This window comes from Haplochromis burtoni, unplaced genomic scaffold (assembly GCF_018398535.1).
Source record: "Haplochromis burtoni strain Fernald_Lab_line unplaced genomic scaffold, NCSU_Asbu1 Contig_5, whole genome shotgun sequence".
NCBI classification, from domain to species: domain Eukaryota; kingdom Metazoa; phylum Chordata; class Actinopteri; order Cichliformes; family Cichlidae; genus Haplochromis; species Haplochromis burtoni.
Window position 1 is genome coordinate 1,186,492 of NW_024582366.1, and position 16,729 is coordinate 1,203,220.

The 16,729-nt window shown below is 41.4% G+C and overlaps 2 protein-coding genes across 3 annotated transcripts; one reads left to right on the forward strand and one right to left on the reverse strand.

Annotated features, from left to right (window-relative positions):
* The first annotated feature begins 3,925 nt into the window (after positions 1–3,925).
* Positions 3,926–7,638, forward strand: LOC102289479 (T-cell acute lymphocytic leukemia protein 1 homolog). Of its 2 annotated transcripts, none has more exons than XM_005923463.2 (4): positions 3,926–4,051; positions 5,096–5,229; positions 5,593–5,657; positions 6,462–7,638. In XM_005923463.2, exons 2-4 carry the CDS (start codon positions 5,189–5,191, stop codon positions 6,893–6,895), a joined length of 540 nt encoding a protein of 179 aa, XP_005923525.1. In that variant the 5' UTR covers positions 3,926–4,051; positions 5,096–5,188; the 3' UTR covers positions 6,896–7,638. The 2 variants fall into 2 exon arrangements, with proteins under 2 accessions (XP_005923525.1, XP_005923526.1); XM_005923464.2 differs by having other exon boundaries at positions 3,930–3,978.
* A 5,651-nt stretch (positions 7,639–13,289) lies between these two features.
* fam174c (family with sequence similarity 174 member C) lies at positions 13,290–16,128 on the reverse strand. Its single transcript, XM_005923461.3, has 3 exons — positions 15,704–16,128; positions 14,198–14,320; positions 13,290–13,900 (listed from the first exon to the last, which is right to left on the reverse strand). The coding sequence occupies exons 1-3, from the start codon at positions 15,955–15,957 to the stop codon at positions 13,897–13,899; spliced, it is 381 nt and encodes a 126-aa protein (XP_005923523.1). The 5' UTR covers positions 15,958–16,128; the 3' UTR covers positions 13,290–13,896.
* Between the last annotated feature and the right edge of the window lie 601 nt (positions 16,129–16,729).

Sequence of the window (16,729 nt, forward strand, 5' to 3'; positions counted from 1 at the left end):
CTAAACAGTTTCAAATAAAATCCACTCTAGAAATTAACTGAAACTAAAAAAAGTCAAATAAAATTACTAATTAGAAAATAAATTTAACTCAGAGGTGTAAGAGTGCAAAAACATGCTGGCATGTCATATTATACCAACATATGTTTAAAGGTGCTCAGTGTGAGTGAGATTGCAGCTCATCAGATTTGGCTTTTTGAGATTTGAAGCGAATTCATTGCGTTGGAAGGGCACTTTCATGTAATACCAACTTGAGCCACAAGAGGGTGCAACTGCTCAATGTTGCGTCCAGTCAGTCTGAGTCCATGCGCGGCTCCACCTCTGTGGAAATACCGCGCATGAGGGAAAAATACTGTAACCGAGGACAAAGGTACCGAATAAAAGGGGCAAAGAAATAAACTGATAATTTGTTACATTAATTAAACATAGTTTTCCCAGTTATTTCCAGACGGCACTTACAACACATCCTGCTGATATCCCCGCTGCACATGAGACTGCAAACAATCCAGGTCTCAGCACAGCTGGGAATCAGCGCTATGTGTTGATGTTAAAGGAAGTGGCACAAACAAAAAGAGAGGTTAGTCCTCACACGGCTCCGTCTCAAGCATTAACCGCCTTTACGGCTGCACGGACCAAAACAAAATTACAAATCAATGAAAAGAACGACAAAAGGACAGAAGCAGCACAACAACAGCTGAAAAACAACATTATGGTTTAAAATGTTACCAAATAAAATATCCGTTTTATTAAACCATTCAAAAATCACAGAACTAAAACAAACAAATATACCAACGATCGGTTTCCCTGCGCGCGGTCGATCAATTCCTCCATTAAAACTCGTGGTCACACTAAAGAAGTCCAACAACACGCATTAAAAATCGGCACCTACAATAATAAATGATCCAAACGAAATGGCAAAAGTCTCTCACCGAACAATACACCCACTCGCGTTAATCGCCTCTGGGTTTTTCCACAGAAGAGCGCCGACCTCACCCCACGCACCCACTCTGCCAATCACCTGGCAGAGAGCAGCGAACTGCCAGGTGACACTTACAATACATACTAGTGGGTTTTGTTGTTGTTGCTGTTTTTAAATCTATTATTATTTCTGATATATAATTACTCACTTACAACCTCAGACGCAGCGTTGACTCAGAGAAAAGCTTCTTCGGACTCACACTGTGGTGTGTTTGGACTGTGACACATCTGTCGCCTCTGCAGAGTGAATCTGAACTCAGTTTCATAACACTTATTGGCAACCAGCCTATTTTAAGCCAACACTTCTTTTATTTTTTAACTTTCTGGAAAAGCCTAAAAGATGTATATATTTTACAGATTTTATTTATTTACAGGTTTGTGTCAAATGTATTTGTTTGACCTTTTTATTGCTGCCGTTTTGCACAGTTGTTTAGGTTTGTTTGTGTCATTCTTACAGGTATGTGCGTTTGTGTTGTGGGCTTTGGGTTAAACTGGCCAAATTTTATCCACCACTGCCCAGCTGATAGCTCACTCTTCTTCCCCTTTGACCATCGTGATAATAAAACAAATGCTTAATTCATTTTTAGTGTCCATAACTACTGTCTTTAACTTCTGTTTCACCTGATCATCAATGGTAGTTCTTTTCTACTCTCTTTGGCCACAACATGGCGCTGTTACACATCAAATTTGATTCAGTCCTGATCAAACATTAAAGACCACTTGAAAAATGGCAACAAAACATTAATAAATAGATCATATTTTGCATGGTTTGATCTTAACAAGGTTCCAAGTAGAGCTTAAACACGCAACAAGAAGAAATGAGAGTGAGACAAAACATTTTTTGCGCATGACATCATGACCAGCAGCTTTACAGCTGTGGCTCCAGCAAACATCAGCTGATACTAGAAATTAATATTAAATCAATTCTAACAACAGCTGATCAAGCTTAATGCTGTTGTTTAGCGCAACATCAGCTGGTTTCCTCTTTCTGGCGCAAAGTGGGCGATAAACAAACAAGAGAGAAAAGCCGATCAGCTGATCATTGATCAGTTTCATGATTGAAGTAGAAACAGGAGAGAGAGGGGGGAGGATGAGAGGAGAGGAGGCAGCTGCAGCGCAACTGCAGCTTTGTGTCTTTTTCTATTCCAGCTGAAGTCCGGGACAAACTGTTCCTTTTCAGCTCAATGCGAAACTTCAAAGTTCGACCTCATCGGCTGTAATCTATCCAGCCCAGAGTCGATCACGACCAATTAGCCAATCCACCACCTTTCATTGTTTATGCCGTTACAAAAAAGACCCCTAAACAAACAAACAACAAAACATCGGCCCATAAAAACGAAAAAGCACCAGTCCAGCTATATATGCAGCGGGTGGATGTAACTGATGCACAGAATGGAGCCCAGGTGGTGTGAATGATGAGACCAGACACTGAAAATCTGTCAAAGAAAACCAAAAATATATTGAACAAATTAGGAAAAAGGGGAAGTGGAACAAAATAAATACAAAACACAACATGGATAAATGCATGTACCACAATTAATTTCACTGCTTGCAATCGCTGTGCAAAAGACTTTTAAAAGCCTGTGTTGAGAATCCATTCATTTCCTTTTGAAGGTCAGTTTTCAGGAGTTCCCCTTTAGGGTTCAGTTTCACGACGGGAAAAAAATACGTCCGTAATCCAAAGACAGGATGAAAGGGGGGAGGGGGGGGGGGGGTGAATATGAAGAAGCACAACAACAAACACATCTGACCTGCAGGGACAGAAAATGTCCATTTCGATTTGAATTCAGTTTAAAATTCAATGATTCCACACTTCTGTAGCGTGAATCTGATCATTGCATTGTCACATTTCACAACAGTACAACATTTCATTCATAGCTTCATCTGTACACTTCAAACAAATACGGAAACTGCACGAAGGAAGGCAGTTAAATAACAGACAGCGCAGCCGAACTCAAGGCATCTTTGCCGCGGCGGGGACGCAGCGAATCAGGAGAGGGACCTCGCGCCAGCTGATGTGGGTCATGTGACAGTGTGTAGGCGCTGTGGGTTACTTACGACTAATCAATTTCATAACCAGTTTCATGTGATTGGTGATATTAGACTAAGAGAAGCCAGATAAAGAAACGATATGCTCAAAGTCCTGAATCAGTTTCTGAAGCTGTTCCTGTGGCTCAGTAAATTTCAGCCTCTGAAACGAGATGACTTCATTTATACGAGTTATCAGCAAACAGTAGATGTCATCATTATGATGAACGGGATTCCTCTTTATTTCACACAGTTGCATTTGATACGTTTTATTTCACTCAATTAAATATCACAGACCAGAAGTAACACAGATTAATATATATGAACTGAAACCAGAAAAAGCATCATAAAAATAAACTTTCTTCCATAAAGGAAGAAGTTGAGATTTATAATGGAAGTAATAAAGGACAAAACAAAAACCACGTCAACATCATCACAGACAATTAGAGAGATTCAAACAGCTGCTTTTATTTAACCTCCACATCAACTCTACAAACTTTAATGAAAATAAACACCATAAAAAATAAAAGCACATTGTTTGCAATAGTCCTCATTAAGCGTTTTAATCTACGATGGTCATTAATCACTAATGTTTGTGGATAGTTAAGGATGTAACTCGTGCAGGTTTTTAATCACGAGTCTCACTGCCGTGTGTCTGTGGCTCAGCCTAACTTTGTCACCTCCCTGACTGCGGACATCTCCTCACCTGTCTGTCTGAACACCTCGCAGCCTCCGGCGCAGGCAGGGGTGTCCAACTCCAGGCCTCGAGTGCCGGTGTCCTGCAGGTTTTAGATCTCACTCTGGGTCAACACACCTGAATCAAACGATTAGTTCATTACCAGGCCTCTGAAGAAATTCAAGACCTGTTGAGAAGCTCATTTGGTAATTTAAATCAGCTGTAGTGGATCAAGGACACATCTGAAACTTGCAGGACACCGGAACTCGAGGCCTGGAGTTGGACACCCCTGGGCGAAGGTAGAGACGTTTAACGGAAAGCGAAGCGGCCGTTTGATGGCGTCAAACATCAGATAGACGAGTCTAACAGCTCGTGAGTGAACTGCTCAGCTGCAACGACACGACACCTGCAACGCTTCCGGCTGCGCGCGCACACACGAGTCATAAATACAAATTATAAGATAATTAAGTAAAAGGCGATTGATAGAAGTTTAACAACCACCAATAATTCCCATTGCGCAGTCTAGCCACGCACAGAAACAGATCGATCAATAAATCAATAATGAAAACAGTTACATTTTTACTTGTATAGGCTGATGCAGTATTGAAGACCTTATATTCCTGTTTGTAACTGACCTTGGACAGCATGGCTCAGTGTGAGCATTTAGCATGTTTTCCTCCTTTGTCTCTGATTTTTAAGTTGTCCTGCTCGGCAAAGATTAAAACAAAATCCCAGTTTACCAGCATTTCATTAAGTCTTCTTAATATTATTAAATCGTGCCGTTTCCCTCTTACTGACGTGTCCTATAATATAATAGCTGTAAACGTATTTTGGTGCAGAAATGTGAACAGATAGAACTTCCGAGGAGTGTATAAATAAAATAAAAATTCCCCTTAAAATTTCGGCTCACCTGAGAGGCGCATTAAAGCTACTCAACAATAAGTCTGAGACTTTCAGTTTTTTTAACCCCGCAAACAAAAGCGAGAAACCCCCAGAGCTGCCAAGAAAAGACAGTTTAAACAGAAACAGTCATATGGCGATGAATCATATGTGGCATGTTTGGTTTTACTTCATGGCAACACGTAGGCTACTTCAGTTAGTGTTTCAGTCACTGAGAAGTTTTAGCACAGGACCAGCCTTGATGGTCTGTGCGTACTGGGTCCGGCTGGCAGCGGTGGCGCCGAAGGCTGTGGAGTCGTGACGGAGGAAAACACGACTCCTACAGAGGGGGGGAGGCGGACCAAGGACCCTGCAGGTCCCTGGAGAGCTGCTTCCTGGGACCCTGGGTTTAATGACTTTAATGGGACTGTCTTTATCAAAGGGGGCTCCAAGGAAACGACGCGCCGGGACACGGGGAGGTGGGGGTGGGAGGGTCCGTGGATATAAAGAGAGGCGACTGACACTGACTCTCCACAGAGCCGAGGGAAAGTCAACGGAGCCCGAACTGCCAACTGAACCCCGATTAGCCACCAGTCTCCTTCACTTCTGCTGCTTCTGTCCGCAAGAGACATGCTGCACGAAGATGTCCAGGACCTCCACACCTTCCGCAGGTGAGACCGGCGTTTATTAATGAACTGCAAACGGCTTAAAACAACCATTTTTGTTACTGTAAAGATTAATAGACGTTGGAGTTTACAACAGTCAATGTGTTTGCACTAAAAAGCTGCTTGTTTTACATAAGCCGCAGTTATTACCTGTTTATGCCATTATTGGCTTTTTGATCTGCGGTATTTACACAGTTTTACAAGACGGGGAGAACGCCATTATAACGATTATGGTGCATTTGTTTCAGCATGTTGCTGGCATCTGCATTCTATTGAAACCATTTTTAAAAGAAAATATGAGTTTCTATAATTCATCACCAAGGAGGATTTTTCTGCTCCTCACCAACGTGTCTGTGTGTCTGTGTGCAGTGATCCAGATCCACGCATCGCCCTGAAGCTCAAAGCGGCTCCGTGTGAGAGGAACCTCACTGAGGGTGAGTTCACTGCATCACCAGATATGGAGACACGCATGTTAGTGTGCTCTTCTATAGAGCTGACAAAAGACATCTTAGCAGCATTAAGCTTTAATTAATTCAGCATTTAAGAAAAATAATATCACATTCAAAAGGTTATTAGTTATAAGTGGTATCAATACTAGCAGCTGTTTTCAACCGTAAATTATAAATAAATCAGACAAGTATCCTATAAGATGAAAGAGGGCTGTTTTAATTTGTAAAAAGCTTCGCAGTTTTCCTTTCTATTAAAGATAAAACCTTGACGATGATGCTGCATAAAAACATGTTTTATAGACAGAGTGAGATTGTGTTTCTTCTTCACGTGGTTCTGTTTAAGGTGTCGTGTTCTCTCCACTGTTCAGTGGCTTCAGTTGTGAATCCTTGTCCTTGTGTTTTTGAAGATTCTCTTTTCTTTGCTTCCTGTCTTTCCTCTGTTTGTCTCACTGTTTCTCCCTCTCCAATTCCTGCAGCTTTCAGTTTTTTCCCACTTCCCTTCTTCGTTCTTTTCTGACTTCACCTGTATTTTGTAATCCTTGTCTTCATGTTGTGCGTTTAACGTGAGTCAGTCTTTGTCAGGTGGTCGTCTCTGTTTCCTTCACTTCTGTAGTTCTCTTTTATTTATTTGGTTCTTTTATTAGATTTTTCCTACTAGAACAAAACAGTTGTTTTTTTTGTCACTGCACATGCTTATGTTGAGGGTCACTCAGCTACTTTGTACCCAACCTTACATCCTTAGATGTGGTTCTCTGGTCACCAGCTGACCCTTCTTTGCTCTCCCCTCAGGTACCCGTCCCAGAGTGGTACGTCGGATTTTCACCAACAGTCGAGAACGATGGCGCCAGCAGAACGTGAATGGTGCATTCGCAGAGCTGCGACGTCTCATACCCACCCACCCCCCAGACAGGAAGCTCAGCAAGAACGAGATCCTACGCCTCGCCCTCAGGTACATCAACTTTCTGGACCATCTACTGACTGAGCAAGACCTCAGCGGGGCCCCACAGAGCCAGGCTGTGAGGCTGGAGGAAGACAGACTGCAGGGGACGCCGTCACCTAACTCCACCTGCGAGAGTTCATCAGAGGGAGACTCTGATGGGCTGATGGGGGAGCAGAGGCAGCTCCAGTACCAGCAGGTACAGCTGAGCAGGTCGAGCAGAGATCAGCTGAGACTGTTTCATCACTCCAGATGTGAAAGCCCCTGCAGTCTGGGGTCAGGCTGATGCTCATGTGCTCCAGTTCTGCTGTTTGTCGTCAGTCAGCTGATTCAGGCTCAAACACAAAGATGTAAACAGGGAACACTAACAAGACAGAAACCTTCGTCGTTTACAAGCTTTTTGTCAGACAATGCCTCTGCATTATTTCTGACTGGTTTTAGAAAATCACAAAAATGATACACGACACTTCATGCAGCAGACAGATGAATTATTGATCTTCATGAATAAATGATTATAGGTCAGACGTACTGGCATTGGGAACATCTGTTCATATTGTAAATGTTTTGGGTTAAACTGATGATATTCTTCCTCAGTGAGGTGAACAGAGTGAAAGGGAAATGTGGATTTTAAAGGCCATTTAATACATGATTGAGATGTTAGTGTAGCTAAATAAAAGCACAGAGTGATGGCTGGTAGCTTTAAAAGCACACATGGAATTATCCATAAATATGAATTATTCTGCATTTAGTAATTCACTAATGAGAAAAGTTCATGTGATATTCACATGTATCAGTGTTATTAGACGTGTGCTTTCCATGTTGTTTGTGTGTTTTCTGTTTGATATTCAGGGTGATGTTCTGCCATGAAGCAGAAGAACCAGTAACCAGATTCAGGTTCTTTCATGAGGAACCTTTGGTGATTTTAATGTTAATAAAAATGTCTTTTTGTCCACTGATGAAATCTGTGATGATGCGCAGGTGTGATGCTCATATCTGAATACAGAGAAATAAAAAATACAGAGAAACTGATGCTTTTCCTCTTCATTAATGACAACCTGCTGATTCACTCGTGCAAGACTATCATAAATTCTTCATTTATTTTTTTCTAAATTTGCACCTGATGGTTGAGTGAAGAGCTGCAATAAACTGATCTCATCACATACTCATATAGTCCTTTTCCAAGAAGTCCTCGGCATACTTAAGGGTGTCTCTTTTGCAGAAGTGGAGGTCTGGGGTCTTTAGACACATTGCTCACTAGTTTTCTTTCCAGAGTCTTTGAAATTTTCTCTTCCTGCTTCTGCCACACTTGCTCTGCACTGTGAGGGCCGATGTGAGCTCCTTGACGATGCCTCTAACTCCAGGTGTTAACAGAAATGCTGTGATAACTTGGTATATCCATCTGCTGCTTTGTGACCATCAACAATTCTGGTTTTCAAATCTAAACTGATTACTGTTGGGGTTTTTCTGCATGATGTTTTCTCAAGAGGCAGCAGTGGTTAGCATTGTTGCTTCACAGCAAGAAGGTGGTAAGTTCAATTCCACTGTATGGCCGGGGCCTTTCTCTGTGGAGTTTGAATGTTCTCTCTGGGTACTAGTGATGGGTCGGTTGAAACGAAATGGCTCTTAGAGCCGGGTCTTTGACGTGAACGACGCGAGCCGGCTCCTTATCGCGAGCCGTGGGTTTTTTTTTTTCTTTCTCTCACCTCTCTCTCTCGCACTTTTTTCCGCTTCACTCAGCACACGAGCCTTGTGCTTTACGCTGGGCAGAGGGGGGAGGGGCGGTAGTTACACTCAGTAGCACAGGAACAGAGCGGGAGGGAGAGAGAGAGAGCCAGGGACAACAACGTCACATTAGAAAGGTATAGTAATCATCCACAACTATTTTCAGTTGCAGATGATAAAGGATTCAGAAAGTTTATTCATGCAGGCCCATATGACAGAGAATATGCATCTTCTTTTTGTTTTCATATTTAATTTATATTTAATTGTGTTGTGGTTTGCAGTGTTTTGTGTTGTTTCACTTTAAATTTGTTTAAAAGGAAAAAGCTGAAAATTTAAATAGTTAAAAGTTGAAATGTGAATAGTTGGTTTTTGTATTATATGATTTATTTATTACATTTTATGTGGAGTGAATAAATAAAAGTATATTTACGGTGGCCCCTAGAGACAAAGCAACAAAACTCCAAAACACGTACAAAACACAACAGAAGTGCTCCAGGATGCTAGGGCAGTGTTGAGCTTTTGTTACCTAGTGGCTACACAAGCCAGCAAGTACCAACGACCGGATTTGGTGTGTGGTAGTAACAGGTAAATGAACTTTTTTTTAAATTATTTGAATATATATGAGTGCCTGTGTATAAATACACAAACAATACACACATGCTTATGCTTTCAATTGTGTAATTTAAGTGATCTAGTAGCTCTGTTTTGGAAGTTCAGTTCATGCTAGAAATGTGTTTTGGAGTTTGTACGTGTTTTGTCTCTAGGGGCCACCGCATATATTTATATATAAACATATATAAATAAAACCACTTTTTTTACATTAGTAATTCCTTTTGTGCATAATTTTATATTATTGTTAATAATAAATTAATTAAAGCAACAAAACAACCTGAAGAGCCGGTTCTCTAAAAAGAGCCGGAAATCCCATACTCTGGCTTCCCCCCACAGTCCAAAGACATGCAGTGAGTGGGGTTAGGCTAACTGGTAATTCTAAATTGCCAGTAGGTGGAATGTGAATGGTTGTCTGTCTGTGTGTGTTAGCTCTGCAACAGACTGGCTAAGACAGCTGGGATAGGCTCCAGACCCCCACGACCCCGAAACGGAGACGAGAATGGATGGACGGGTTTTCTGATGAAGCTTGGGTTTTCCTATTGTGCATAAACTGGAAGTTAACTCTCAGTTTTCACATGATTTTACAACCTTTGATCTTTATAAAGTTTGCACATCATTGCACAGCAGAGGTTTGTGCTCTGGATATGGCTCGATAAACAGGTTTTAGGGGATCGTAATATCTAACATGGTCATTTTTTTCTGACATAATTCTGTTATTGTGTGTAAATATAAATGATTCAGTCTTTCTAAGGAAAATAATATGTTTTCAAATACTGTTTTGAAAGTAACAGTGCATAAGTAAACATTCTTGTTGTTATATTGTAACATGTGATGTTTCTTTCTTTTAAAAAAATTATTTAAATTAATTTCAATGTCAAATTTTGTTGCAGCATTGTTAGTGCTCTAACACAGCAAAGCACCTGAACTCACTGTGGAGGTGTGTGCGTCTGTGTGTATGTGCATCTGTGTGTGTGTGTGTGTGTTTGTGTGTGTGTGTGTGTGTGTGTGTGTGTAGTGTGTGTGTGTGTGTGTGTGTGTGTGTGTGTGTGTGTGTTTGTGTGTGTGTGTGCGTGTGTCTGTGTGTGTGTGTGTGCGTCTGTGTGTCGTGTGCGTCTGTGTGTGTGTGTGTGTGTCTGTGTGTGTGTGTGTGTGTGCGTCTGTGTGTGTGTGTGTGTTCTGTGTAGTGTGTGTGTGTGCGTCTGTGTGTGTGTGTGTGTGTGGTCTGTGTGTTGTGTCTGTGTGTGTGTGTGTGTGCGTCTGTGTGTGTGTGTGTGTGCGTCTGTGTGTGTGTGTGTGTGTGTGTGTGTGTGTGTCTGTGTGTGTGTGTGTGTCGTGTGTGTGTGTGTGTGTGTGCGTCTGTTGTGTGTGCGTGTGTGGTCTGTGTGTGTGGTCTGTGTGTGTGTTTGTGTGTGCGTCTGTGTGTTGTGCGTTGTGTGTGTGTGTGTGTGTGTGTGTGTGTGTGTGTGTGTCGTGTGGTGTGTCTGTGTGTGTCTGTGTGTGTGTTGTGTTGGTTGTGTGTGTGTGTGTGTGTGTGCGTGCTGTGTGTGTGTTGTGTGTGTGCGTCTGTTGTGTGTGTGTGTGTGCGTCTGTGTGTATGTGCGTCTGTGTGTGTGTGTGTGTGCGTCTGTGTGTTGGGGAGCAGGGGGTTGGGGTGATGGGGCGGAGTAGACTGTCACTGTGCCACTGTAACAAGGCCATGATGAGTTGAGGAGATGACTGATAAGCATCTCACCCAATCAGAGGGCCCTGAGGGAGATGGCAATAACAACAGGACAACTCAGAGGAGCAGAGGGGCGTGTTTCAATTAGAGAGAGCTGTGTGTGTGTGTGTGTGTGTGTGTGTGTGTGTGTGTGTGTGTGTGTGTGTGTGTGTGTGTGTGTGTGTGTGTGTGTGTGTGTGTGTGACAGAGAGATATCGGCTCATCCTCAGTTCCCACCACTGTTTCTCTGTTTGGCTTCCTCCTGAATATCCAGTGGGGTTAAGGTCAAGTGGCTGTGGAGGAAAGTCCACTGAAAACCAGCTCCCCCTTTCAAAGCTCCGAGGTGGGTTTGAGGCTCATTAATCTGCTTCAGGATGAATCATTCTCCAAAAATACGCAAACCGGAGGATACAGCATAGCTCTAAAGGATGGATTCCTCCATCACCTCATTTAGATTTAAAGTGGAGTCACAGCAGAGAATGATTAAAAATTCTCTTCCATCATCTGCACTCTGTCCACTTCAGTTTGCCTCAGCTTTATTTCACTCTTGGTGCATTTGTTTGGGCCAATGTGACAACCTTACTGTGGCTCCAAAAGAAGAGCTAAATCATGACCTGTCCATCACCCCACTTGGCAGGTGGATTGAGGTGTTTGTGCTGGTTTGCTGTGTTTGCTTTTCACCAAACTTGGTCCTCTGCACTTTGGCCTCATCTTTGCAAAGGACATTATTCCAGAAGTCTTGTGGTTTGTTCAGACACAGTTTTGAGTCTGAGATGCATCCGTTTTCTGCAGTTTCTCTGAACATTGCAGGCCAGCAAAGTGTCAACATCTGGTTTTATACATGTGTTCACACTTGCTGATGATCCTTCAATCGAGTAGATTTGAGTAAGCAGTTAGTGAGCACTGCGTGTCAGCCAGTTGGGTCTTGGTTTTTTAATCTCTCAGCTAACACAACTTGATGTATTGGACTTCTGATGATGTCACCTTTATCCTCCGGATCCTGCTTTGGATCCATGAAGTGTTTTTGGGCTCCATGCTCCGCCCTCTTAGAAACCTTTGATCCAGCTCGATCTGGCTCTGAAACTGCCCCTTGATGCTCAGAACAATAATCTTACATCTGTCTATTTAGTTGGCTCTTCTGATGTCATGTTTCCCACTATCACAGTGTCTGCTGGAAACTGGAGGTGCAGCCATATTTCTAACAGGTGAACAATAACTGCAGGTTGATTTAGCTAAAATTAGTGATGGTCTTCAGCAGATTTATTGACACCTGATCAGATAAACTGTGTGAAAACAGAGAGACTAAGGTGGGAACCGAGGATAAGCCAGCATCTCACAAACACACACACATATACTCAGCTTTCTCTAATTGAAACACGCCCCTCTGCTCCTCTGGGACCTGTTGAGTTGTACTGTTGTTATTGTGGTCTCTCTGGGGACCGTCTGATAGGCTGAGACGTTTATCAGTCTTCAGCACCACGCCCACTCATCATTAGCTTGTTACAGTGGCAGTTCAGCAGTCACCCTGCTATCAGTGACCCCGACAGACCGTGAGGTGGGAAAAATCGCCACTTCCTGTTTTATTACCTCAGAATTAGCCTGTTTTCAGTGAGTTTAGTAACAAAGCAGCAACAGGTGGAAGAACAGGGAGAGAAAATTCTTTCAGTTATGGTGACAAAAAAATTATTTCCACATGAGGATTTGTGGGTGATTTCTTTTCAATTTGTTTATTGATTGAATATAACAGTAAAGCAAATTAGTTTTTTATTAAGATACCAAAATAAAGTTATTTAATTACAGAAAAATTGTTGGCTTAAATCTAAGTATTGGTCTTATAAAAACATAAAACTGTCTTTTTTGGCAGCTTTGTAAATTATCTGTGTGTTTGTGTTTTCTAATTTTATGACAGGTGACCCTGCGTGTGTGTGTGTGTGTGTGTGTGTGTGTGTATACATAAAATGAAGTGTTTCTCACACTTTGCTTAACGTTGTTTCGATTGTTTCCTTATTTGAATACATTTTGCAAAGATTGTTTTGGATGTTCATTCATAATATTTGTCCCACGTTATCATTCAAATCTGATCTTTTTACTTGTATCTTCAGGCTGTGCTAATATGATCCCTATACGACAGGTGCAGGTACACGGCAGGTGCTTTGCTATTAACGTTGCCTTTAGCTTAATGTTTGAAACGGAAACACTGGTGACATCTTGTGGTGAACGCCTGCTACTACAGCTTCATTTTGACGCTCCAGCCCTCACCACTAAGCTGTAAATAATTTTATTATTCAAAATCTAAGTAATGATTAAATTATTTAAAAAAACAAACAAGCAGTTACACAGACTCAGTAGCTGCTTTGAGATCCTCATCCATCCCCGTTTCTAATTTAATTTTCTAACATTTTTACATATTTTACTAAAACTTCATGTACTTTGGAAATATTCTTTACTTCATGTATTTTCATTTCTGCAGCGCTTTTACAAAATTATTTTTTCCAATACTGTAAGCACATTTTTTAACTACAGATATTTTAATTTTATATTAAGTTTGTAAAAGATGATATATCATATCATGTCACCTGACACGACATGATAAAAAATAAAGTAGCCAATAAAGACTCATGTTCAAAAACAAAAACAGATGATAAGACTTTTTTATATTCAAAAATCAGATTTTAATGTTTTGTTAAGAAGTGTGAATCTTGTCCACAGAGAAAAAAAAGGTCATCAGGAATCAGAGTTATACAAAAGCTTCACATTCACCCTTTTAGTCTCAACACAGCCGATGTGAAACACTGTTTCAGGGCAGGCCGACCGTCTGTCAGGACAACAAATCCTGATCAATTGCAGCATTTCACACCAGCATTGCTGCTGCCTGCCATCAGTCTGCAGTAGTATAAAGCATGTAGTCAGAGCAGAAAAGCTCAGAGTGGAAAAACACACCAAATAAACTCTTAGAAAAACACTCTGAAATAATATTAAGAGGAGTAACGAACAGAAAAGGAACATTTGGCCCCATGAGGATCCACTGATCCGTCATGTCTGCATTTCATCCGACACCACATTTAAAATAACAAAAAATTTGATTATCCTGCTCATCTTCCTTGAGCAGCTGAGATTTGGCATTTTTCTTCAGTGACTATTTGGTCAGTTTGTTTGTTATTCCCACTTCTCTCAGCAGTCGTTGGTCACTTCTCCCACCCTCTCTCAATCTGTAATCAATACGGGCTGATCCGTCAGAGGACAAAGACCAGGACTCATCTGAACAGAGACAAAGATAACACCAATCAGACTGACTGTAAATCAAAGTCAGCAAAGTTCAGACTTTGGAACAATTCCAGTCAGCATCTCTGGATTATTTAAATAATCAAACTGTTCAAAATAATCAAATGTATTTATTTATTCTTTTGACAACTTTGTGTTTTCATGATTCTACGTTTTTTACTTTTGCTGATGAACATCAGATAAAAAATAAAAATAAACTTTTACTGGTATTAGCCTTAAAATCAGGTTCTGGTTCTATTTCAGCGTTACTGCTGTTGCCTGTTAACCTCTGACCTGCGGAGGCTGCGAGATTCGTACAGCGTGTCGTCCTCTTCGCTGTCCACCGCATCCATCTCCACAGCATCGTCCTCATTGGACAGTAGACCATACTTCTTTCTGTGGGTGGGCTTCTTCAGCCTGACGACATCATCACAAAACAGACATTTACTATTAACTCGACGCCACTGTGCTCCAAACAGGTAGTTGTAATGTACAGCACTTAAACAAAAACACGGGTGAATTATGATATTTATGAACTGAATGTGAAATGTTAGGAGAATGACATTCTTAATGTAAAGGCACTTAAACTCAGAACAAGGCCAAGTGACGGCCAAAACAAATCGAGACACTGGTAGACCAGGATTAGTGTTAAGTGTTACCTCCTGAACCGCACAGTGAGTCCAGCAACTTCACACAAACGCATGACTGACACTCTGCACAGGTGTGTCACATCACTAATATGAGACAGAGCTTAAAACGACTGAATTTACAATGACGTTTGGTGTGACATCACTCAGGTGGGAACCAAACCTGTGATTTCATATGAACACCACAGCTGCTCTAAATGATGGGAGAGACCAAAGGCCAGCAGCCTGTCACTAAACCTTCAGGCTGATGAAGTTCAGACTGAGGTTACACAATATGTCCAACTGGCTCTGACTCACTGACAAACTAATGGCGGGACTGAAGAGTGACCACTAAAAGGCTTGCTCTAGTGTAAGTTTAGAAATTGCCAATCCTCATATGTGGACAAACATTAAGCCACACTATTCACAGTTTTAAAGTTTCTCCGCTTCTCAAGTTGAGGTCTCACGTGACTTCCTAAAACTGCAGGAGCTTCCGTTTGGCTTCTGTAAATATTTTTTATTATTTGTACCAGTTGGCCCTCGATTCTGACTGCATAGCCAGGTTTGCTGACTTCAAATTAAAAACGTACTTCTCACCAAAGACTACGTCGGATGAAACGAGAGGCCAAGTTCCACCTACTGTTATCCGAAACGGTTACACTGAGAGAAGTGACAGGAGTTTGGAGTGTATGCCGAACTAAAAATGGTTACTAAAACATAATGCAGGACTTATATATAGTCATTTACAACACATAAAAACAGCTTATACAAGCGGAAGTTTTAAGTTGTTAGATTTATGGAGGGAATTCGGCTTTATGTATGTTACTCTATTCTTACTTTTGGATTTCTCTAATAACTTGTCAGATACAGTAATATACACAACCGTGTACCCCGAGAATGCAATCTAAGTCAAAAAGCTAACAATAAACGTGCAGCACCTTATAATCAGCAGACTCCATTCATAAATCCAGTTTTTTAAACTTTCTTCGCTTCTCAAAAGTTACTGAAGTACTGTAAAGTGATTTTTTGAAGCTGGAAAATGTGCTCTTCAATTCGGCTTTCACCTGATCCGTAAATATTTCTAATTATTTTGGACATTTTAGGCCGAAATTGTGACTGCGTAGCGACTGTAAGAAGCATGGTTATTGTTCTTGAATTAAATTGTAGTTCTCACCGCACGGCTCGGATGAGGAAGTAGAGGACGCCGATTATAGTGATGCCAACGAGGACGTAGAGGGCCCTCTGGATCATCGAGCTGTCCACGTTGAAGGTATTAAGCGGACCCTTGCTGGTGCCGTTTATGGCGTTAACCCTGCTGGAGTTCGTCGCGGTACGAGTTTCGGTGCTGTTCTTCACCTCCTCCGCCACGGACAAGAGAACCCAGCATACCGATACAAGAACCGCTGAGAGACTTCGATAAAAAGTCATTTTATATTTGAAAACTCTCAAAACAAAAAATAAGAAAGGAAGCTTAACGACTTTCGAAGCGGTTCGGAAGCAGAGTCCCAGATACACGTAGCGTTAGCTAAACTCTACCGCCACACTGTTGACAATCCCAACAAGGAAGTTTACGTCCAGCAAGGGTGGACGTCACAACAAAGATGGAGTCGCAGTCGTAGGGCCGCACGTTACCGCTCACCGACCAATCATTGCAAACCAATCCGCAGGAGGAGGCGCGGGTTTTACGCAGCACTGTACCACAAAATACACCAAGAACCCAACACTTTAAAAATTATACAAATATAAAAATGGACGCTAAAGTTTTTTTGTGTTTTAGATTGTAATTTATTTTATTTCTAAGCATTTATACTTCATCTAAGCTTATTTGTTATACGTTATGTTTAATAGGCTGCTGTAACAAGTTCTAGGATAAATAATGTAACCTGTATCTTATCCTATCTCACAAACCTACAAAGGGACTCAAAAAGAACCAGTATAACACAAATTGATCACTGATGAGTATAAAGACACGCAGACACACAACAAGGATACAAAACCAGCTGTTGTCACTGTTCTCACACTGTTGTCTGAGTCACTGAATGTAATCCAGAGATTTGTATTAAACTTGCTGGTTCATGTGAACTTTTATACTGTTTACAGTGTAGTTTTTATTTGTTTAATCAAATGTGACAATGATAGAAACACACACACACACACACACACACACACACACACACACACACACACACACACACACACA

Bases quoted from the DNA above. Each gene is read 5' to 3' on its own strand.
- LOC102289479 (XM_005923463.2), top strand. From the start codon at position 5,189: ATGCTGCACGAAGATGTCCAGGACCTCCACACCTTCCGCAG. The intron at 5,230-5,592 runs GTGAGACCGGCG...GTCTGTGTGCAG, and splicing joins GACCTCCACACCTTCCGCAG to TGATCCAGATCCACGCATCG. The intron at 5,658-6,461 runs GTGAGTTCACTG...CTCTCCCCTCAG, and splicing joins TGAGAGGAACCTCACTGAGG to GTACCCGTCCCAGAGTGGTA.
- fam174c (XM_005923461.3), bottom strand. From the start codon at position 15,957: ATGACTTTTTATCGAAGTCTCTCAGCGGTTCTTGTATCGGTATGCTGG. The intron at 14,321-15,703 runs GTGAGAACTACA...TGATGTCGTCAG, and splicing joins TTCCTCATCCGAGCCGTGCG to GCTGAAGAAGCCCACCCACA.